General features: G+C 50.0%; 1 protein-coding gene across 2 annotated transcripts in view; it reads left to right on the forward strand.

Moving 5' to 3' along the window:
• VAC14 (VAC14 component of PIKFYVE complex) overlaps positions 1–23691 on the forward strand; it is a 99084-nt gene that overhangs the window by 34667 nt on the left and 40726 nt on the right. For both annotated transcript variants that reach the window (XM_051974610.1, XM_051974609.1), the window contains exon 13: positions 13729–13885. In XM_051974610.1, the coding sequence (XP_051830570.1) occupies positions 13729–13885 (157 nt within the window). The remainder of the gene's footprint in view (positions 1–13728; positions 13886–23691) is intronic.

The following is a 23691-nucleotide window of genomic DNA, read 5'->3' on the forward strand; positions in this document are numbered from 1 at the left end:
ATAGTTTTAGATTTGGTTAGCTAGGCTACCTTCCTTTGTATTTCTTTTTTCATTAATTCCCTTGATGTTCTTGACCTTTTATTCTTCCAGATGAATTTTGTTATTTTTTTCTAACACTTTAAAACAAGTTTTGGTAATTTAATTTACATAGTACTGAATAAGTAAATTATGTTGGGTAGAATTATCATTTTCATTATATTAGCTTGGCCTACCCACAAGCAAATGATATTTCCCAATTCTTCATATTTGAAAAGTGTTTTGTAATTGCATTCATAGAGTTCCTGGGTTTATCTTAGCAGGTAGAATTTCAAGTATTTTATATTGTCTATGGTTATTTAAAATGGCATTTCTCTTTATTGTCTCACTGCTAGGCTTTCTTGATAAAATATAGAAATGTTGATGATTTGCATGGGTTTATTTTATATTCTGCAACTTTGCTAAAATTATTCATTGTTTTAGATAGATTTTTAGTAGATTATCTAAGTATACCATCATATTAATAATATAATAATAGTAATAGTTTTGTTTCCTCAATTTCTGATTCCTTTGCTATCTATCACTAACATTTCTAGTACAGTAATGAATAATAGTGGTGATAATGGCTGTCTTTGCTTTATCCTGATTGCATTGGAAAGTCTTCTAGGTTATCTCCATTATAGATAATGCAGGCTGCTGGTTTTAGGTAAATACTACTTATTATTTTAGAGTGATCTGTATTTATTCCTATGTTCGCTAATGTTTTTAATAGAAAAGGGTGCTGTATTTTGTCAAAGGCTTTTTCTGCATCTATTGAGATAATCATGTTTTCTGTTAGTAATGTTTTTGATGTGTCATCATGTATGCTAATAGTTTTCCTAATATTGACCCAGGGGCTTAAAGAGGGTTTCTCTCTTCTTGCTTCATCCCTTTTTTCTTTCCTCCTTTCCCCCCACCCTCACTCCCTCCTTCCTTCCTTCTTTTTTTAAAGAGTATTTTGTTTTTTCAAATTACATGTAAAGACCACTTTTAATATTCATCTAAAAATTTTTTTGATTCATCTAATTCTGAGAGGGGAAGTTCTCCATTATTATAGTATTACTATATATTTCCATCTGTAATTCATTTTTTCCCTTTAAAAATGTGGGTGCTGTAGCATTTGGTGCATATAGGTTTACTATTGATGTTGTTTCATTGTCTGTGGTATCTTTTGTCATAATGTGGTTTTCCTGTTTACCTCTTTTTTCTTTTGTCATAATGTGGTTTTCCTGTTTACCTCTTTTAATTAGATCTGTTTTAGCTTTAACTTTGAAATCTTGATCGCAATCCCTGCTTTTTAAAAAAAATCTCTACTGAAGCATAATATATTCTATTCCAGTCCTTTAACTCTGCATTTCTCACTTTAAAATGTATTTTTTGTAAATGACATATGGTCCATTTATGATCTTTAATCTATTCTGCTATCCTTTTCCATTTCACAGGTGAATTCATTCAATTTACATTCAGAGTTATAATTACTAGTTATGTATTTCCCTTTTTTCCTCACTATTATCTTCTCACACTCTCTTTTTACCCTATCCTTCCTCACATACCTAAGCTCTGCTTTACTAATCCATATCCTTTTTAAGAATCCCTTGCCTTTTTGCTTCCCTTACCTTCCTATTCCTTAATCTACACCCCTACCAAAAAAAAAAAATCTCTTGTTTATCCTGTCCCCTTGTTCTATTTCTTTACAAATTTAGAAGATTTTATATTCTTCTTGAGGTATGTTTTTCCTTCTTTAATTCAGTTCTGATGAGAATAAAGTTATAGCACTATCAGTCATCCAACTCTACTTCTTCCAGTAATGCTTTCATTTGTGCCCCATTTGTATGAGATAACTTCTCCACTTTACCTCTCCATACCCAGTTTTATTTTTTAGAATCTCTTCTACTTATATATGCTTTTTCAAACTACCCAAGTAATGGTAATTACTTAAAGAATAAAGAATACAGGTAGCATTTTCCCATATAAGACATAAAAAGGTTGACCTTATTGAGTTCTTTATAATTGGTTTTTTATTTAGTTATAATTGGTTTTATGTTTCTGCCTGAAACATTTTTCATTGAGTTTTGGTCTTTTTGTTATAAATACCTGAAAGTCTTTCAATTCATTAAATATCTTTTTTTTTTTTTTTCCCATTCAGGATTATACTCAGCATTGCTGGGTAAATTATTCTTGGTGGCAAACCCAGATTCTTTGTTCTCTTCAGTATAATGTTCCAAGTTCTTTGGCCTTTTATGTGCAAGTTGCTAGATCTTGTGTTATTCTAACTGTAGCACCGCAGTATTTTTTTTCCTTCTTGTTGCTTGTAATAGTGTCTTCTTGACCTGGGAACTGTGGAACTTGGCTCTGATGTTCCCAAGAGTTTTCATCTTAGGATCTCTTTCAGGTAGCGATTGATTTTTTTCTGTTTTTATTTTGCCCTCTCATTCTAGGACTTCAGGGCAATTTTTATTTTTAAAATTACTTGTAATAGATATAGCATCTAGACTTATTATGATCATAACTTTAAGGTAGTTTAACAATTCTTGCATTATTTCTCCTTGATTTTTCTCCAGATTATTTTTCTAATGAGATGTTTCATATTCTCTATTTTTCATTCTTTTGATTTAATTTTATTCTTAGTTATCTTTGGAGTATAACTGCTTTACCCAAACTTTTATTTATTTCTGCCACTCACAGTTGACTTTGAGGCAATATTCTACCTTGTTTGTAGGAGGATTTTGGAGAATATTGTCTTTTCTGTTTTATTTGACCATCATCCCAGAGTTCTCTCCCAGTGACTTGTTTTAAAGTGAAAAGGTGGTTTATATTTCTGCAATATCAAATGCAGAAAGCATATGGAGCAGCTGTTTGAGGAGGAGGGGTGTGTTTGGAAACTAATCTTGCTTTATGAGCCACCAAAAGATTCATGTTATTGGTCACCCAGTGGAATGGGAGTCTGGTGGTTTGACATAGAGTAGATGCTTGCTCTTAGTATGGCATTGATAGGATCAGTACAGCACTGGACTGGACTGTTGCTCATTGAAGTATAAATTGTGAGAGGTCAAGACCTCTGCCTTCTGTACAATTCTGCGCCCGGGTGGAATTCAGTGATGGCCTCATCTACTGACCCCCTCACTTCCAGGCCCTCCTTGTAAAAAGGCACTGCTTCAGGTCAGGCATGGGCTTAGAGTTGGAGTGCCACCATCCTGGGCATTCCTTCAGGACCGTTCCAGTGGCAACTACCGATCGTGTTTCTTTCACGGCTTCACTGTAACGGTTCTAATAGCATTCACTCCTTGCAGTCAGGAAGGTTTAATGCAGATCTGTCCTAAATCCTCTGCCCCAACAGCCCATTTCCATCCCTGCAGCTAGAGCCAGGAAGAGAGCCAGCCCCTGCTTTCTGAACTCTGTGGAGAAGACAATTTGATTGAATCTGACATAGCAGGGAAGATGAGCTTAGCTTTGGTCTCACCTTTCACACACAAAAAAAAATGGGTGGTAGTCAGAGTCTGAGGCCCCCCCCTGGCCTTTGTGGTCTCCAGCAATCCGTCAAGACACTTCCCTTCAGGTTCCTGTGGGCTTGTTAGCCAGAGCTGCCAACTCTTCTTCCCCACAGTGCCATCTCTACTCTCTAGTCCCTTTTCAGCCTCTTCCTTCTCCTCTGGGCCTCCTTGAGGACTTCCTCCAGCCAAACTAGGCAGCACTTAACTAATGGCCCTGCATCCTGGGGACCCTCACTCCCCCACCCACCCCCAAAACCCCGGCATTCCTCGTCACTTTATTCAAAAATGAAACTTGAGAGTCTCCTCAAGCTAACATGACAGATCAGAAGAGAAATTGCCCCCTATACCCACAAAGCCAAGAAGACCTATAAGCCATGTTGTGAGGTGGGCTGGGCAGGATCCTGAAAGAACCACAAATGGCCCCAGAGGAGAGCTTGGCTTTTTGTTTGTGAATTATTTGAGGATCTTGAGGCTGCTGCTGCATGCATATATATATATATATATACACATACATACATACATATATACATATACATATACATATATATATACACATACATATATACATATACATATACATATATATATATAAAATGTTTATTAAGCACCTACTATGTGCTGGCATTGTGCCAAGAAAGGGGAGATACAAATGTGGAAAAGGCAGTCACTGTCCTGGAAGAGCTTATAATCTAGTGGAAAGAGACAGTAGGCAAGAGGAAGCTGGAGGAGGGAGGACTGAGGGTTCCTCTCACAGCCGTGCGATGGAGGTGCTCATGGAGTCGAAACCAAGCAGAGGGGCTGGTGGCTGGCATCTGGGGCTTTCTCCAGGAAGAGGGGTAGAAGCAGCTGCGACTCCTGACAGGGTGGGAGGAACACCACTGAATTTCTCTGGTGAGAAGTTTCCTGTTTGAGGACATAGCCTTCAAACTAAGTGACTCAAAGCCCAAATCTAAGAGAAAAGACACATTGTAGGTCTCGGGAGATACTTGTTGAATTAATTTGGTGTCAGATTGTAGCTCCCATCCCCTTAGTCAGCTAGGAGGCCTTTCTCTTTAAGGACTAGTTTGCTTCTGGGAGGGAAGATTTTTTTTTTTTTTAATTTAATGGTCTGAGTTCCCTGAGGAAATAGAAAAGAAAAATGAAAAAGACAGTTGCACCTTGCTCACAGGGAAAAGGCGGTGATGACAGGCTGTGCTTCTGATGTCAGAGAAGGAAAGAAGGGCCACGGCTTAACCAAAAGGACCATAGGCAGCCTGGCTGACTGGCTTGGCATCCTAGGCTCTGGCTGCGTTCTTGAGCTCCTAGAAGGGGGCTTTTCATCTGCCTCTGGAGGCAGGTCCCATTTTCTTATCTCATTTACCAAATGCATGAATGGCTCCCCAAAAAGCAAAGAAATCCTCATTCTCTGTTACTTTCCCAAGGAACTGAGAGGCTTTCAGAGTGCTGGTCACCTAGGCCCGAGGGCTGAGCTCTCCACTTTGAAGGGACTTGAGCTGTGACAAAAGAGCGGGCTGGAAGGTCCCAGAGACCCTGTCTTCCCTCTGCCTGGTCCTTAGAGAGTTTCTAGGTAGTGACTGGCCCCACTCTCTGATTGAGTCATTTGCTTGCGAGGCTTCATTTGGATGGTTGAACTTATGGCTAGGACATGTGAGAAGCTTAGCTGTCCAAAGCATCTTGGACTCTTACATGTAGTCAGCACCTGAGGACGCATTTGTGTGCATGTCCTCTCGGCATAGAGAAGCCGTTATTACTGTATTTATCAAGAGAAGACTATCAACCCCAGGAGCCGGGGAGTTCACTCTGGCTTGGGGGGGGGGGGGAGCTCCTTTTCCAAAACCATCCAGGGCCCTTTTTGTTCCTGTCTAATGCACCTTCTGAGAGATAGCCCCAAACCTGGCCTTGGTTATTCCATCAGGAAAGGAGCCGTGGCACCGGACTTGGACCTAGCAGGAAGAAACTTCCCTCAGATGCTGTTGGATCATGGTTGATGGCCTCGGTGCTGTTTTCTGTGTAGCCCTCGTTTGGGGGAAGGGTTTTGCATTCCTCTCCAGGTCAGGGCAAGCCTTGGGAGCCCTTGGCCTCCTCTCCCATTTCATTTCCTTCTCATTCAGCTCCTCAGTATCAGTGGAGCCTGGGGTATGGGTGTGGGGATGCAGGCCAACTATGTTTTTCCACTTTGGGGAGGAATAACACACGTGTCTTCAGGAAAGTCAAGTGGCCTGGGGCCATGGGGCTCTGGGCCATCACTCATCTTCTGAATCCCCGGAGCATTCCTCGCATCCCCTGGTCACACATCCTGCCTTCTGTTTTCTACTTTCTCCCCCCTTACCCCAAACAGTTCTCACTTGCCAGGGTTTTTTCTCCATTCTCCCTCCATTGTGTATGCTAAATCTACATTTTCCTGCCCGCCCAACTCCTCCAGATTTCTCAAACTTAGCTGAGCCATAGAAATGGAACAGTAGCCGCCATTTCTAGAGCAGCTCCTGTTGGCTCCCTACAACAGCTCTACGTGTTCTAGAGGAGGTCTCTGACCCACACAGCTGGTTAGCGTGAGAATCAAACCCCGCTTTTCCAGACCCCCAGCCCAGCATTCTCTCGGACTGGAGAGATTTTATTGCTCTGGAGAGCTGAGGGATGGCCCTTGTGCCCTCGGTGCCCATAGACAAGGACGGAGATCATCACACTTCAGTGTCGTGGGAAGAGGAATCAAGACCCTCAGCTCTGGCTTCTTTAAACAAGGAACCCACATTTGCTTTCACAACATGTTTTGATCAGGGTCCTGCCAGCAAGCTGGACACATTTGCTCATTCTTGGCTCTCCCTGAAACTTCCTTTGGGGTGTTGTTTTTCCCCTTCCAATGCATTCTGAAAGAAATTCAGAGGAGAGAATTGGGGGTAGAGGGAAGAGAGGGAGGAGAAAAAAGAAAGCCAGTGGTAAGCAAGAGGAGGAAACTATATTCCAGTCACAGCCCGTGAGCCTTCCTCCCAGTGAATAGGCTCAGCCCGGGGCCTGGGAGGTGCCCAGATTCCCAAGCCCCCGGCATCAGGGAGGCAGGATTGTGACTGGCAGCCACCACCAGGGGGCCAGAAAGGACTTTGGTCCTCAGAACCAGAACCTATACTAGGGCCAGCAGTCGGGGAATCTGGAGACCGCGGGGCCTCCAGCAGGGCTCTTCCTCCCATGCTTTGGTGTTCCCAGATGAGGGGGGCAATCACAGGCCTGTTGCTCTCCTCTGGACCCAACACTTGGTGAGAGTAGAAGGAACATCCACAGGGTTATCTTTAGGTTTTATTTTTTACAAATATAGGACAGGTTTGTGGATGGCTAAGCTGCTAACTGTTTAACAAATGTAATAACTTCCTGCTGTGTGCAGAACATTTTGTACAGGTCGGGGGGCTGACAGAGATAAATTTCATGTAATCTTTACCCTTAGGAGACTTATGGTGGATGAGAGGGGTACCAGGGCACATATGCAAATAACTGACAGAAAATGGGGAATAAGTGTGGAAGAGGAACAATAGCAAGTATTTATCTGGCACTTTAAGGCTTGCCAAGCATTTCACACATTATCCCATTTGATCCTAATGATCCTGAGAGTTAGGTGCTGTTTATGGGCCCTTTCTCACAGATGAGGAGACAGAATCTGAGAGCCCCACGGCCAACAAATGTCCGAGGTAGGAAGTTTAACGGCAGGTCCTCCAAGTCCAGGTTCAAGAATCTCCTTTGGGCCACCTAGCTGTCCCTAATGTCCTGAGGACAGAAGACTAAGAACTAGAGGCTGTCTGGAGGGGATGACCGTTTTGGCTGGTTCTTGATGAACGGGTGGGATGTTAACAGATGGAAATGACCTTGGAGCTCACTCTCATGGTTGCCATGTGATCAGCATCTGGGAGCCAGAAAGCTCTCCCAACAATGGATCCATCTTTCCCCAGGCCGGGGGAATGGCTTGGCCTGCTGGAGCGGGGCCGTGCCCTGAAGTAGGGTGCTCCTTTCAGGCCTTCCACCTGAGGAGCTAGCCGTGCTTCCAGGTGACCATCCGGACCGCTTCCCCGCCCGGCCTCTCCTCACCCTTTGCTTTACGCCAGCGGCTGCCTCCCTCACATTTTCCCTAACTGTCCTGTAAGTTGTTCTGCTTGCGTGCTTGTGGTTTCTTTTTAGAAACCAGAATTTCTTCCAACTTGTGTATTGGGTTATTTTTCAGACTCTTGAAATGACTAAAAGCCGAATTGGCAGGAATTTCTCGGGCAACTTCCTGCTCTGGATAGAGCCGAGCCACTCCCTGGCCCCAGTGCCTGGAAACCCCCAGAGTTTCAGCAGAAGCTCTCCAGGCTTCTGACCCTGCAGCAGGACCTGCCTCTCCCAGACCCTTCCCCGGCTCTCCCGACCACCCCGGCCAGGGTTTGGCTAAGAGCCTGCCGTCCTCGGGACCGGGCCTGGACATTGCCATGGCAGTAGGACTTAAGCAGAGACTTTCTCAGAGGAAACCCCCAGAGCCCAGAGTCTTGTGTTCTCTCCCGGTAACCATGTGATTGGCGCCCAGGAGACAGAATGGCCTCTCCACTCAGCCGGCTGCCTAGTAACCTATATATAGCTGGCACTATGTACACAGCTATACCTCTCCCCATTTGTTTCCTGCACATGCAGTGAATTGGTAATCCTATGAGTATACCCCCCTCGTTCCCAGAGTAATAGACTAAGATGATGCAAATGAACGGTGCCTTGACCCAGCGGGAAGAGACCTAAGGGAGGCGAGAGGCAGAGTGTGATCGGCTCCGTGCCGCTTTAAACACAGCCGGCTTTCGCTTTTTAATTCTCCCCTTCCTGAAGATAGATGGTTGCTAGGACGGCCCCCAGAGCCCTGTGTTTACTACTTTCATCACTAGTTAGCAGGCAGTGTATAACAAATATTAAGTGCCTATTACATGTGGGGCTCCAAAAAGGTTTCCGAAGTTAATTTTTAGAAAAAGCAGAGCTGGGAGCCACATCTCCGTGTATGTTGTGAGGCAGACACCAGTGAAACGAGGCATAATAAACGAATGAGACTGCTATTGAAGCAGGGCTTGCTCTTAGCCCCAGGCCCATTGCCTTGTTTGTGGACTATTTTGATAACTGTATTTTAGTACAATGGGTTCCTTTTGTAAAACGATCTTTTATGCATTTAAAACCTTTCTTCTCGAAGGGCTGTCACCCAAGGGGTCTGTGATCCTTCTAGTGGTGTGGACTCCTCAATTTGGAACAAAATCAATTCCACCCCTCCCCCTCATCTGTCACCTTCTTCCCCTAAAATCTAGACTTTGGCTTTGAGGGGGTTTGTTCTCTGGCATGGAAGGGAATGGAAAGGTCACGAGTGGATGCTTGGTCTGGGTTGCTGGGACCCAGAGTGTGTGCACAAGGTTTTCCGAGCACCGGCCTTCCTGATGGATGGCGAGGGCCTGGGGGTCTGATTGCTGCCATCTGTGATGGCCTGTTTGTTTTGGGTAACCAGGACCGAGGCCTCCGTACCAGATGGGACTGCATTCCTCCGGAGCCTCCTCAGGAGGGCACGTGGGCAGTCGGGGGCTGCCTTGACCTGGGCCTTTTCCTGGGAAAGAAGAGGCTCTCCTCCTATGGGGACAGTCAGGAAGGGGTATTGGGGAGTGGGGAGCAAGGTACCCAGAAATCTTTAGGCTTATTCCTATCCTTATTAAACTGCAGAGATTACCTTTTGTAGTCAGAGACTTCCAGGGAGCTGTGTCCTGGCCTGCCCAGAGGAAGGATTAGGATTTTCCATTCTTAAACTATGGCGTGCTAAGTGGCTCCACTTGACCTAAGGAATGGGACTTTGCCGAGATATGAGACGACTCTCAGATTTCCCATTCTCCTGTTCCTGGAATCCTCTGGGAAAAAAGCTAAATAGTTTGTGATTGCAGCTTTTCACCAAGTAGGACTCACTCTGCATCCATCTGGCCCCAGGGACTCCCCCAGCACACTCCTAAGCCACCCCGTGGCCTTGTCCTGAGCAGGCCCAATTCAGGGGCAGATCAGCTGACTCCTAGAGTAAAGGGAGAGTTCCCCCTTCCAGGAGCCACAGAACTGGCCAGTAAGCTCGCCGGTAGTGAGCTGATCAGGGGAAAATTGGAAGGGGAGCCAGCAAATCCAGCCGGCTGAGGCCGCGATCTGTAAATCCTCTGGTGACATTTCCCAAGGGATAAGAGGATAAAGTGAGGGGGGGGCCTTCTCCAGGACTGTGTCTGCCCCCATTTGAGATTCTCTTCCTCTCCTCTTTCTTGAAAGGACATGTCAGTTTTCTGGTATTTATTAATGGGCCTGTCTAGCTCTCTAGAGCCTTCTAACCTGGCAGTTTGGCCCAGCCTGTCCCTCTTAGCTTAAGGAACGGCGCCTTGGTTATGGCGGAAGAGCCATCGGCGAATGAAACGCCCACATTGGCTAGTGCTCCCCTTTGGGGAGTGGAGAGGTAACTTTGTCCTGAAGAGTGGGAACACCCATCCCCATAATCCCTCCTTCGGAGTGTTCGCTTGGGTCGGCTTTGCTCCCTAAGCCATGGGAAGGAGAGAAGGCAAAGAAGGCTTTGCTTCTTCTTCCCTTCTGTGGGCCCTTCCCCAGCGGCTTTGTCAAACGTCTCCAGTACTACTCCGTTGTCACCAGCCCTTTCACCGTGCTAATGGCCACCCCACTTCGGAACGAAGGGACCCAGCTGATGTGCCTTTCTAACACCCAGCCTGTTGTCATGGCAATGGCAGGCACTCCTGCTACTGCAGAATATTGCTTTCTTGTAACCTTCCTCCCTTTCCCTCTCTCACACACAAAAAGAAAGCACAAGTGTTTTATATTCATTTTGCGAAGGGCTGTGCAGTGCATACTAAATGTCTGGCTTGCTCCTGACTTCCCAGGGTTTTATCCAATTCCAGCAGCCAAGGTCCTGCTGGAGAACCCCAGCCAGGCAAGGGGGCAGCCTGGACAGCCAGAGGGAAGTAGGCAGGACTCGGGTTTTTCTGGAGGTAGGAGATCCGTAGAAAAGTAGCATCACATCTGTTGATCCCTCTGGCCCTTGGGCTGGATCCTGTTTATCTGCTTGCCTCAGGGATGTCCCACCTCTGAGGCTTAGAGATCCTGAGAACTCTGGCCATGAGTCTGGACCTGCCCTGGAAGGAGCCCCTTCCCGCTTTGCCGCTGAGTGCCTGACAGGAACCCCAGCGGGGAGGGAAGGCCTTTCTGGGCCCCAGACCCCAATAGGTGGATCCTCTCACCCCAAACAGAGGGAGGCGCAGCTAGAGAGAGTGACTTGCCAGAGGCAGAGGCCGGGACTGAGTTAGGGTTGGAAGCCCGGATTGCTGATCCCTGGAGCCAGAGTGGGGCTAGGGCCTAGCCCAGGTGCTGCAGGGCCGGCCCTTCCTTCCCTCTGCCCATCCCAGGCAGCCTCGGAGGACTCTGGCAGCCGGCAATTCCGCTGTGTGTTCTGAGATAGGAGCCAGCCTCCGATACCAAAGCCTGGCTTTTAGGGTTGCATATAACAGCTTCATCAAGGTAGCTTCTGGACTCCATAGGCTTATTTGGCACTTTAGTTGGGTGACCAACATTTAATGTGCATTCATTTGCCGGTTGGTATCAAACTTTTTAAAATAGGAGAATTCGATATCCAAACTGGGCCACTCCTCTGAGCGTCTCCTCCAGGCCACAGACTTTACTCTGGGAGAAGGTGAGCCCTGCTACCCTTGGAGCCCGGCACTCTCACAGGCCGTCACAAGATGCCCCAGGGCCTTTTCACTTCAGACTGACCCATGTCACAAGGAGGTCTCTACCAAGGGAGCACAAGGTGCCAGCCCTGATTCGGGCCCCATCCTCCAAGAGGTTGGTGCTCCCTTCAGGAGGCGCCAGGTGGGCATGGAAGTTACGGTGCCCATCCAAGCATCTCCTGAACTAGTCTTCCCAGAAGCCATCGCTCACTGAATTTCAGGGGATGCTCCTCTTTCTTGGGAACCGCATTTGTGCCGTGTTTACTCCATTCATCCATCTTCAAGGGAAGATGGAAGGGGAGCCCAAGGCAGCTCGCCCGAGGCTGCAGGTGGCCAGAAGGCTGGGCCTCTTGGAGCCAGGAGGCTCCTGATGCTGGAGTTGTCTTCCTTCACAAAATGCTCAGTTACTGTGGCCCGGGGCCCACCCATCTCAAGTGGTCAGGGAGCTTGGAGGCCGCCATTGGTATGATAGCAGCTCCTCTCTGAGAGCATGGTGTCCTCCTGGCTCGCTCTCCACTTCTTTCCAGGCCCTTTTCCTCCCCTCCATTCCCTTTTTCTTCTGTCACTGGAACACAGAGCATTCGGGCTGCTGGCTGCTTTTCTCCCAGTGGAGAGCTGCATGCAATTATTGGCCATGTTTGTGAATCCAGGGACCTTCCCTGTTTGTCTGAGCTCTTGTTTTGCCACTTTTCTGAACCCTGATCTCCAGGAGCTTGGAACCACTTTGCTGTGGCTTTTGGCTGCCCTTTACCCACTGGTAGCATTCTTTCCTGCCATTATCATATATGTGTGTGCTAGAATGTGTACATAATGAGGGGATGCTGAGTTTCCATCCATTTCATCCTAAATTCATTTACTGAAAACAGTAAAATTCTGAACTCCTTGGAGGACAGTTAAGTAGGAGTCATATGGGTCAAGAGTAAGTGGATTTTAGGCTTTGAGACAAAGGTGATTATATAATTGGTTAGAGATCAGGGAAAGTAAGTGTATTAGTTCTGTGCCCAGACTCTGTGGGCTGAGGCAGAACCCTCCCTTCCTCTCAGATCAGTCTGGGAAGGCTTCGCAACACGGGTTGGATTTCAGAAATCACTGTTGTGATGGGAGAATTTGCTGAGGACATTTCAAGCACCCTGGGCTTTGAAGGCATGAACAGAGCAGTGGACTTGTAAGGGGTCAGATTGGCCCTGAGAAGAGATAGGAGGGTTCTGGGCTTGACTGAGAATGTGATCAGGCTTTCCGAGTGGGGGACTGGCGGGAACAGAGGCACTGTGGGGGGCTTGGCCACACCAGGAGGGCAGTGATTCAGGAAAGAAGGGCACCGGAATGAGGGCAGAGGTGCCTGAGCCCTTTGAGGCAGGGTGGTGGAGAGAGTGGGGAGATGCCTTCGGGTGCCCTGGGACTGGGCAGTGCTGGTAGGGCGCAGCAGCACAGAGATGGCGAGCGCCCTGTCATCCCTGTGGTCACAGTGCCCCAGCTGTAGTGGCAGGAATATAAGAGCCCAGGGACCTTAATATCAAACTATGGGAGTGGGCTGTGTACTCAGGCAGGTGCAGTGACCCCACGCTGGTCACTGATAAATATACACACCATCACTAAAGTGGTCCTCAGTGTTCCTGACTCCACTCGGCGCTGGTCTTTCTCCAGAGCCAGCTCGGCTGCTGCTCTCCCCTCCTGGGCCTGGGGCTTCCTTGGCAGCTCCCTTCAACATGGACCACCACCCTGCCAGGGCCCGGGGCAGTACAGAGAGGCAGGCTCATCACCAAAGCCACGGGGAGTTTTTTTGGCCCTGGCCACTCATGAAACCATTGACTGAGAAGTGGAAGAATTGGTTCTTTGTTAGAAAAAGAGGCCCTGTTCACAAGCGAAATCACAGGGCTCTCGGATGATAACGTGAAAGTTCTGCGGGCCTCCCTTGCTCCTCAGGCCGGGGTGCCCAACAAGTGCTGCGACATAACATTAAACAGAGGGAGAAACTGAGGGAGGAAATGTTCCAGGGCATTCCCCGGGGCTTACCACTGCCCAGCAACCCCAAGGAGAACTCAAGAGTAGTAACAAGTCTGAAGTCCTAGGACCTTGACTAACTTTTCTAGTGTTCCCCTGATTCTTGTCCAAGCTCTTAATTCTCCATAGACAGAGGACAGTTTTCACATCTCAAGGATCCCCTTTCAATCAAGTATGCCATTTTTCTTATTCTCTATCACATTATTATCACATGTCATGTGATGACATGACATTTTCATCATGTTTCAAAGGACTTTCCCTTTATTCATCTCAGAAGGTTCTCCCAGCCAACCAAAATTTTGCCGATTTTGTTTCTCCTTCCTGCATCTTGAAATCTGCTTTTTAACCTTGCCTTTTCTGCTCCTCCATATTCAGTCAGGCCTTCAGTTTCTAAAGGAGAAAGGGGGACTGTAAGCTTGCCCCCAGCTTGTGTACGGTTCGTCCTTTCCTTTAGCTCTCATCCCCTGCTCCTCTTTGTCTCCCCTAAGGTCATCCTGAAGGACTTGGAGGTTTTGGCAGAAATCGCATCGTCCCCTGCGGGCCAAACAGAAGGTGCTGGCCCCTTCGACAGCCCCAACCTGCGGGTCAACCACTCGGATCTGCAGGCGCCCGCCTCCGGCAGAGCCAGCCTGCTGGGCCCCCCCGGTAAGCATTCCCCTGGAATCGCCATGTCAGAAGAAGTGGCTGAGGGCCGGACAAGGAAGGTAGCTTTTTATTCCTCTCCAGAAGCAAGACAGTAGGGCAGCAAGATAGAGACAGCAAGGTCGCTATCCTTCCTTAGCCCTGGAGCTCAGCCAGAGTCTGAATAGAGTTTCTCAGGCCTAAGTGATCAGTAACTCTCCTGTCAATGATTTCTTTCCCCTCTGAAGGGCCGTGAATGTACACAGACTTCTTGCCTTGCTCTCTAATCCTCCCCTGAGCCTTCGTTCCCTTCATCCCTGCCCCCTTCCACACCCGGGCCAGCCACTTTTGTTGACACTCAGTACGGTTCTTGTAAAACAAAGGGGCTGAGCCTGTTCTTCCCCCGGGACAGAGTCGGCACGCAGAGCCTGACTTCTGGGAGCTCTGGGCCGGCTCAGGGTCCTCTGGATGGAGCCCCTGCCCCCCACCTTGTAGCGGAGAAGTTGCAGGACGGAGCCTCCTGTGCCTGGAGGACCAGGATGCCCTCAGGTGCGCGCTGGCCAGGCTGACAGCTCCTTTTTCATTAAAATCTAAAAATAGTGGACAGCATGGCAGGCAGCCCAGACAGGAGATAGGGATGACTCAAACAGGATGTTTGAGAGCAGCCCAGGTGGGGAGCAGAGCTGACTTGAGCTTGTGCCTCACCCTCCCCTTCCCAGCTCTGGTCTTCTTTCCAGTCACAGGTTTCTCCTTTTGTTTCAACCCTTATCGTCAGAGTAGATTCGGGAGCATCCAGGTTTTAAATGCTCCCGAGTGCCCGTGCACTGGGGCTGTTGACACTCCCTGGGCTGCAGCAGCAGCGAGTGGGGCCCGCGGGGCCTCGCCCGCACCCCTCAGCCTCAGGGTGTCCGGCTGTTCCCAGCCTCCGGGCCCCTTCTCCGTCCCCGTCTTTCGCTGGGGTGTGGATGTGGCTGGGGATGTTCTCGCGCAGGTCAGGTTGTTTTGCCATCAGTGACTTGCTTGGGGAATAAGCCCGAGAACCGTATCCGAAGCTCTGCAGGTTCTTGCAGTCTGGTTCTTTAACGCCTTTGGCTGTCCCAGAGGGAGGGCTGGTCTCCAGCCCACACGTGGGCCAGGCCCGATGGACCTCGACGGTGCCGGAGGGGCCTTTCTCCTTCATTACCCTGCCAGCCGTGAGCCAGGCACTCACAGCTACTTTAATTTGCATTTCTTGAATTATTTGAGATCGTGGATGTTTTCACATGTTGCCAATAAGTTGTTTCTTCCTCCCAGTGTGCACCCCGACCCCTTCTCTCTGAGGCCTGTCGGGAGACGTGGCTCGGCCCTGGGGAGGGAACCTGGGGTAACGCTGGGGGTGTCCCCGGCACTTCCCCTCGGGGGGCTCCATCTAATGGGGGAGGAGTTGTTGATATCCTTGGCCTTACTCACAGTTCCCTTCCCAAAAGGCCTTATTAAAGGTCATCCCCCATCATTTGTAGCGATCCCTGAATGGTGGAGCACTGCTGGCCAGAGGGAGATCAGAGAGGTTGTGCCCTAGCCCCGCTTTGCATCACAACGGGCACGAGTGGCGTGGCGGCAGCCCCTGGCCAATGGTCACAGGTGCAAGGGGCCTGAGGTCAGGAGGGCTGCGGTGACCCTTCCTAACCACGTGACTGGGGACACCACCCTGATCCTCGGGCTCTTCTTTGTAAAATGGAGGCATCCTAGCTATCTTAGCAGTCTCCCAGGGAAGCCGAGAAAAAGATCCCCAAAGCACTAAGCAAAGCGAGCTGCGATTGCTGACCTTGGACAAAGAGGAAGGAGCTGGGACTCCCTTCCCTCAGAGTTCCTGTGTTACCTGGCCAGCTGTGAAAAATGTCCGTGGGGGGTCAGGGATCATTAAAGGAAGGAAAGGGATGTTCATAGAGCTTGCCCCAACAAACTTGCCTGCTTCTTTTTGCAAAAGCGAGTACAGTCAGACCCTCTTCCTCATCATTTAGGTTCCAGCTGTCCCCATTGCCTGGTAAAGATGGGAAAGGAAAGGGGAAGGGGCTTCTTTTTCTCCCATCTTCCCCAGAATACAGTGTTTCCGTGCCGTGGAGCTGGGCTTCCTTTGGGCCTTCAGGAGCTCCAGGCCGGAAAGCGGCATCCCTTCCTGAGGCTCGCTCAGCTTCCCTTCCCTCGCTTTCTCTCTTCTCCCCCGCTCCCCACTCCCGGCCAGGATCAGAGCGGGGCTTCTCTAGCCTCACAGCTTAAGAGCCAGACTTCGGGCTGGGACGGACGGAGCCGTTCGGGGAACAATTCTTAGGAGAGCGTGGTGTCCGGTGGGAAGGACAGGACAGAGCAGAGAGGTTAAGGTTGGGAGCAGATTGTGATGGGGGCAGCAGCCTGGGGGGGCCAGGCCAGTGGGAGAGCATCCCCACCTCATGTCTCCTGGCCCGGGATTCTCAGAGGAACCGAAACCAAACCTGCTGGAGGCAGGAGAGTCAGAGAGCGGGCTGAGGCCCTCCTGCGAGAGACCCCTTCTCTTTCACAGGGAGCCAGTCTGCCCCAAGCAGGGCTGGCCTCGAGCAGGGCGCCTCGAAGGGGGCTCACTGGCACTGCTTTTCTTTAGGGTTAGGGTGTTTTCCAGCCCAGGGCCCGAGGGCCGCAGCTTGCCTGGATGTTTGAGTTGTCTCGTCCCAGCTGCAAGGGGAGAAGGTGGGGAGAGTACTCTTGGGCCCGGCGGAGCCCATACTGCTTGAGGGTCGGAAGAGTGAGGCCGCTTTAAGTAGAGTATCCTGGGGGACCTTCGGCCCAAGTACTTCTGAATCGGTGGAGGGGACCTGCCAATGGCTGAGGAGGTCCGGGGGGGCTGGGACGGTTTAGCTCAGAAAGCACTGCAGGAAGTAAACAATCAGGCGATGTTCCCCTCTGGGCTGCCCTTTCTCAGCTCATTTCTCAGACTCATGAAACGTGGTGGGGGGAGGACAGATTGTCTCCTCTGCATCTTGTTCTTACCGCATACATAAACCAGAGGCCGCCAGGCCAGACCCTCTTCCTGTTTGGGGAGCGGCTTCCCTCCCGCCACTAAACTTTGCTTTGTTGCTTCTTTTTACGGTTTGATTCCCTCCCTTTCCCCCATCACTCACACACACACACACACACACACACACACACACACACACACACACACACTTTTTCCTAAAGCATAAAAGACATCACATCTCAGGGAAAATCATAAGCTTTTATAGGAAACTGAGCCTGAAAGCCAAGGCTGCCAGGGACCAGAAGTGGAGGGCTGCTGCCCGCACCTCGGGGCCTTGCCATGGGGGGGAAGGGGGAGGCAGCCCTTCAGAGGCGCTCTTGGCGCAGCTTTATTCCCATTACTTTGGCTCGTCTGTTGGAGCTGCTGATGCTTTGGGATCCCAGGCCAGGAAAGCGAGCAGTTTGTGGAGCCCGTGAAGATGCGGGGGAGGCCGTCTTGGGGGCTCGAGAGCCTGCTGGCCCAGAAGGAGGGAAGCCTCCTGGCCTGGCCCGGTGTGCCCTTTGGTTACGAGGGGTGGGGAGGCCTTGCCCTGGGGGAGGCACATTGTTCCTGCTCAGATCACTCCTCAGCCCCAGCCAGAGCGCAGACGGTCCTTGCCCTCCCTCGCTTCCTCGGCCCTCTAAGTGGGCCCGGGCCAAGGCGGGCGGCTGGGCCCGCGGCAGAGGCGCAGATTGGCAGTCTCCCATGGTGTGGGCCTGTGTGATTGATTGGTCCTGCCGGGACTCGTCCTCCCTGGAATGTTCATCCCACTGCCTTGCCCTTCCTGCCCCAGGACCATCCCTCCTAGGAGGGGGAGTTGCTTGTGGTGCCAGACCTCCACCTGTCCCCAGCCACCGAGCCGCCCCGAGGGGCCTGGGAGGTGTCCTTCCCTCCCCAGCTGTCTCCTAAACCCTCTGGAACTTCCTCCTGCTTACATGTGCCGAGGCAGCGTCAGCCTTCCTCCTCCCCACCGCCCCTCGCCGCACTTGGCCGCCGGCCCTCCTTCCTTGCAACAGCTGTTTTCTTGGGACAGGCGGGTGGGTTTCCATTTTTTTAGCTATTATCAGCTAGAAATTCTATTACTCCTTGACTTTTTTCTTACTGTAAAAGTTGCAGCCAGAAATCGTGCTGGACACGGTTAGAGGGCCCGGCTTGGACGTTCCCGCCCTGGACACAGACAGAAAGAGGGCAAGCCTTTGGAGTAGCCCCCGGCTGTCTCAAGCTCCTCTGTGTGTGTCGGGGAGGAAGGGGCCACTTCCGTTAATGATTCTGCTTCTCCCCTCATCATCAGAACCTGCTTTCTTCCTGATTTGGCCTGGCCTTTCCTGTCTGTGGGTGGGGCAAGAACCGGGCACCGGGATAGAGAGAAGGCTCAGGCCCCAGGAAGGAGCTGTCACCGCCAAAGTGGCTCTGAGAATGAAGCAGGTCTGGTTTTTTAAAATGGCAGGAGAGTGAAAGTGCTGTGGGCAGTGCTGGGAATGGCAGGCCTTGCTCCTGCGCCCCTCCGTGCCTGTCCCGGGGCGGGCAGCAGCTGGTCTCCCCTCCTGACAGAGCCTGTCTCCGCGGGGGCGCGGGGCGGGTGGGGGGCCGGCCTTTTCACATCTGGTTTGAGTGAGCCCCAAATTGCCTTGTATGTAAAAGAACAGGGCTATTTTTATCCCAACATGTGAGGTTCCTTCACGTCACATCCACCAAACCGAAATCCAAAACATCCCGGAGAGGGTTGTTTGTGAGACATTCTGCAGATTCCCATGTCGCCACATCAGGTTTCACTTAGCGGCATCTGCAGAACCTGGCTGAAGGAGGGCTGGCTCTGGGTCCGCAGTGCTCCCGCCTGCGTCCGTCTGGCCCGGGCCTGGGCCGCCCCATCACGGGAGCTGCTTGACAGCCACGCTGCCCCGGGGACTCCTGGGGAACACCCGGTGGCCTCCCACCCCCGCAGCCTTCCACGTTAAAAATGAGATTTCCCAGCCTCTCCTGCACTTAATACGCCCCTCCTCTTCCTCACACTGCGCCCAAGGGTGCTTCCCAGCCCCCCCAGGCCGGGCTCACTTGCTGCCCTCCCTGCAGGGGACGATCCAAGGGGGCACCGGGGAGCCCAGGACTCTGAGAGTCCTCCATCGCTGCTGGGGGGAAACAAGCATTTCCTGTCTGTCCCAGCTCCAAGCACATACCAGGCAGGAGAGTGGGAAGTTGGAGACCTTTGAAACCTTAGCCGGAGGGGGGAGCGTGCCGGAGAGACCTGCCGTTTGCTGAGCTGCCTTTGATGTGCCACATCGGGCTCACGTGTTCCCTCTCTCTACCTGACTCTGCTTCTCTTTTATGTAGCCCTGACTATGAATAATCCTTTGGGGGGGAGGGGGGAGTATTGGATGCCTGGGAGTTTGGGGAGAGGATTGTTCCTTCCCCAGAGTTGGGAGAGCCTGGGAAACAAGTCCAGCTTCTCTTCTCTTACTCTCCCTCCCCCAGCTCTCCCCTTCATCCACCATTGACTTCCCCCCACGTTTACCGGGGGCTGTTCGCTTTTCCTACTACTCTTGATAGTGACATTAGCTCTGTGCCCTTTGAGTCTTGGCAGGGGCTGAGTTTTATTAGGACAAGCTGGGCCTTTGCTCAGCCTTCCTACTCGGCTCCGTGCTGAGCGCAAGAGCAGCTTCCCATCTGCTCCCCCAGCCTGCAGGCCTCCGAGTTACGGGATTCCTTTTAAGTTTACTTGTGAACTCCTGGCTCCAAAACCAGCACTCCTGTGTCCTACCTGAAGCCCAGAAGCCCCTCAGAGCCGAAGGTCCTGGAGTCGTTTTTCCCTGCTCAGATTGTCCCCCGAATCAGCATTTTCCAGGTCCTCCTGCTCAGTCTCTGGCCTTGCTACCTGGCCTGCAGAAGACACAGGGCAGACTAGAGGAGAGGGGTCCCGTCCTGGATTCTGACTTGGGAGAGACCTAGGCAGAGCTCAGCCTGGCGTTCCAGCCTTTCTGGAGAGAGGACCCGACGAGGCCTCAAGCAGCCGATGCCATTGCCCAGAAGAACTGCTTGTGGGAGACATGCCCAAGTCTGAGACACTAGTGCTTTCTTTAGAAAGAAATGCAGTGCAAGCACCTGATTTACCTGAGAGGTTGCTCAACGAGACTTTGCCTTCTTTTCTCTAATTTCGTGAAATCCCTGCCTTTCTCCATCACATACAATCCTTGGCCACACCGCTCAAGATAGCCTCTGCCCTTCGGTTGGCTAATATCGGAACATTGTGATCCAGAGAGAAGTCGGCACCCAACAAATGTCAGAATTCGTGGTTCCTGGCCCAAAAAGGCCCAGATTCTTCTCTTCAGCCAGGCTGGTTTGCCTGTAAGCAGACTGGATTCTCCTGCCCAAAGGAGTCACAGGGTGGTTAAGTCACAGAGTCTGAGAAGGAACAGAGGCTCTGGCCGTGCTTCTGAGTCCTCCCTTCTTTAGCCAGAGCCCCCAGCAAACTCACAGATGCAGGTGCTCACCATGGGTACCATCATGGAAGTTTCCCATAGAGAATTTCAGACATCCTTCTGATATTCAAGGGCCTACAAATTCTGCCAGATCCGTAAGTTCAGTAAAACTTTACCGAGTGCTACTGCATGATGGCTACTGAGGAATACGAGGAGCTTGCATTCTGAGGAGACAGGCCACGCACACGACAAGCAGTATAACAGCAAAATAAGTGTTTGGACAGGTATACTTATATTGTATTTAATTTATACTTTAACATATTTAACATGTATTGGTCTACCTGCCATCTGGGGGAGGGGGTTGGGGGAAGGAAGGGAAAAATTGGAACAAAAGGTTTGGCAATTGTCAATGCTGTAAAATTACCCATGCATATATCTTGTAAATAAAAAGCTATTTTTAAAAAACCCAACAACAACAACAAGCAGTACAAGATCAAGAGTGAAGAAGGCAAAGGAGAGATCAGACAGACCACGTGGGTAGGAACATTTGAGAATGGGGAAAAGAGCACCAGTGAGAAGTGGGGAAATTGGGGAAGGGGGCCCAGGGGTGGGAGCACCTGAGCCAAACCTTCAGCCTAGGTTTTTAAAGACAAGAAAGAAAAGGAGATTAAATATCAAGTTCCACAAATAGCTCGTAGTCCATTTTGACTGGAATATTGACTGAGTGAAGGAGAATCATGCGAAATGAAATAGGAAATGGAGGGCACGGCCTGATTGTGAGAGGCTTTGGGAGAGAGGAACTGATGGTGTTTCAGCCCAAGAATGCCATCACCAGCCCTGTGTGTCAGGAAGCCTAGTAGGCATTTATGTGAAGGATGGTTAGAAGCAGAAGGAAACCAAATAAGAATTGCTTGTGGGAGTCCAAGAAAGGTGTCGTGGGCCTGCACAAATTTCCACATTAGGTGGATTGAAGGGAACGGCTGGAGTAAAGGATGCTTGGAGGGGACACTCGGAAGGCCTTGATGATGGGTTAGAAATAGGGACCTCTCAAGAGAGGGAGAAGAGCCAGAACGGCTCAGGAGGTGGCTGAGAGAATGGTGGCTATCTCCTTAGAAGGGTAGGTGTAAGAATGATGGGTTCACATGTGGACATAGTGAGTTTCAGGGACTGACAATGTGTTGAAGCAGGAATGTCCAGCAAAGGCCAGGATGGGAGTTCTAACAGCTTCTAGAGACCCTCATTGGACAATGGCAGCAGTGAATGTTAAGGGATTGAGAGTAGAGAGAGAAGTCCCATGACCGAGCTTAGTTTAGTCTCCTCCTTCTATGTAATAATGGTTCTGTAACGATCACTACTCAGACTGAGCACCTGAAAGTTCTGTAACATTCATTCTTAAACTCCAGCTGTGTGTCATTGAAAACAAAAGGCCAGGAGTAGCTATAAAACTTAAAGGTGATTTTCAAAGCCATGGAACCATCGAGATTAACAAGAACCAAGTCCTTGACAGAGGAGGTCCATATGACGTCGGAATGCTCCCTTGAAAAATAAAATGAGTACCTAGCCAGTCTCCATGAACTCAGAGTATTTCTTCTCTGGTGATTCTGAAGCAATCATTATGTCCCTCATGATTTTGTTATATATAGGGTTCCAGTTAGTATTGATACTGATATATCCCACTCTAGAGATTGATAACAGAGCCTTTGAGCAGTTTATTGAAGTGATGGGTGTTAATCTCCTGGTTCAGAATACAGCCCAGTAGCCTGCTAGTCAAGGAGGAATTAGAGAAGACAATGTCAGGAAAGTTTGATGAGGAGAGTGGTATCGGCTTCCCCCTCTGGGCCTTTCTATGAACATTTGACTTGGGCTACTGTCTCCCTGGCAATAACTGTGCCAATGGTAGAAGGCATCACAACCACCAGACAAAAGCTGGCAGTGTCCAGGAGGATGGTGGGAGGGCTCGTAAGCAGTAGCTCTCCCCCCTGGGCCAGGCTCAGAGCACTTAATATAATTCTGTGGGTTGTTTTTACACAAAGTGACAGCCAAGAGAGAACTAGCTCAGTGTGATGCTTCTGGGGACTTAGTGTTGTATACTGGAACCATCGAGACTCAGAGACTTGAATAAGAATAATAATGATAGCTGGCATTGCAGAGCACGTTTAGGGTTATAAAGTACTTTATATACACTCTCTAATTAGCTCCTCATAACAGCCCTGTGGAATAGATACATACATACTGTCTCTGCTTTTACAGATGAGGAAACAGGCTGAGGTTGTGACTTGCCCATGTTCTCACAACTATTAAGTAGCATCTCTTTCTAATGCCCTGCAAGGGCTTCCAACTCCTCTGGCATGCAGGAGATACACCCCTCAATCGGTCTCTGCACAGGAGAAATCCTTCTTTGACTAACTCCTAAATGGCTCCCATTTCTTTTTGGAGTCTCTGGAAACCTTTAGCAAACATGGATTTGTATGGGAGGAGATCAAACTACCAGAAAGCAGCCAGCAGAAGTGGATTGTTTTTATATTTTCTTACACAGAGTACTGGGAATTTGTGTATATAGGAATATATGTATATATGCATGCCAAAAAGCATGCTTTTAACTGTACAGACCGTATAGAACTAGATTGGCAGCATGAAGGAAGGGGAAGCTAAAGTACGAGTAAGAAGCTGGGTGGTGGCGGAATAACTATCCCAGGGAGTTAGCCCTAAAGCATCCGCCCTCACCCAAGCCTGAGTATTGGGTCAACGCCATGTCCAAGAATGTGACACTTGATGCCAAAAATAGCCTCCCGTGGACCAAAGAGTGGAGGCTGTTTGCCACTTGGGTCACTGGTACTTAATAAGCCACAGGTTCCCTCAGTAGGGATCCCAGAGTGAGGGCTGCTCATGTCTCTGTGAGACACGTTCTCCAGGACATCTTCTGCGTGTCTCCCAAGGAAAAGGACTTTTCTTAGAATAAATATCAGAAAAAATTCTTCTTCTAAGTATATGTAACCTCTTCCTTTGAGAGGAAGTAAATAAGGCTGCCGGAGAGGTGACTAGCTGGAATTTCTCCTGCTGATTTCTCAAACGTAGATGCTAGTGAGATCGGAGCAGTGGGCCCCTCAGGAGCTCGAGGTTGGACTGCTTTTCAGGTCTCAGGCCCGTCTCTGCTCACACGACTCCATCACCTCTTGTCCGAGCCGAAGCACAGACTGGACTCCAGGCTCCGCTCCGGTTCCTCTTCCATTCGCTGCCAGCCCAGCCTCCCCGTGCTCTTGTTGCCTTTAGGTTCCCAGCCCAGACCCGGCCTGTCCCTGCCTCCCTCTCCATCTGTCCCCTCCATCTCCTCCTTGGAGGCCCGGCCCAGGTGCCCACCCCCCCCCCCCCCCCGATCGCCCTCTCGGAGCACGTCCCTGTTCCCAGCCCAG

This window comes from Antechinus flavipes, chromosome 2, assembly GCF_016432865.1.
Source record: "Antechinus flavipes isolate AdamAnt ecotype Samford, QLD, Australia chromosome 2, AdamAnt_v2, whole genome shotgun sequence".
Taxonomy (NCBI): Eukaryota; Metazoa; Chordata; class Mammalia; order Dasyuromorphia; family Dasyuridae; genus Antechinus; species Antechinus flavipes.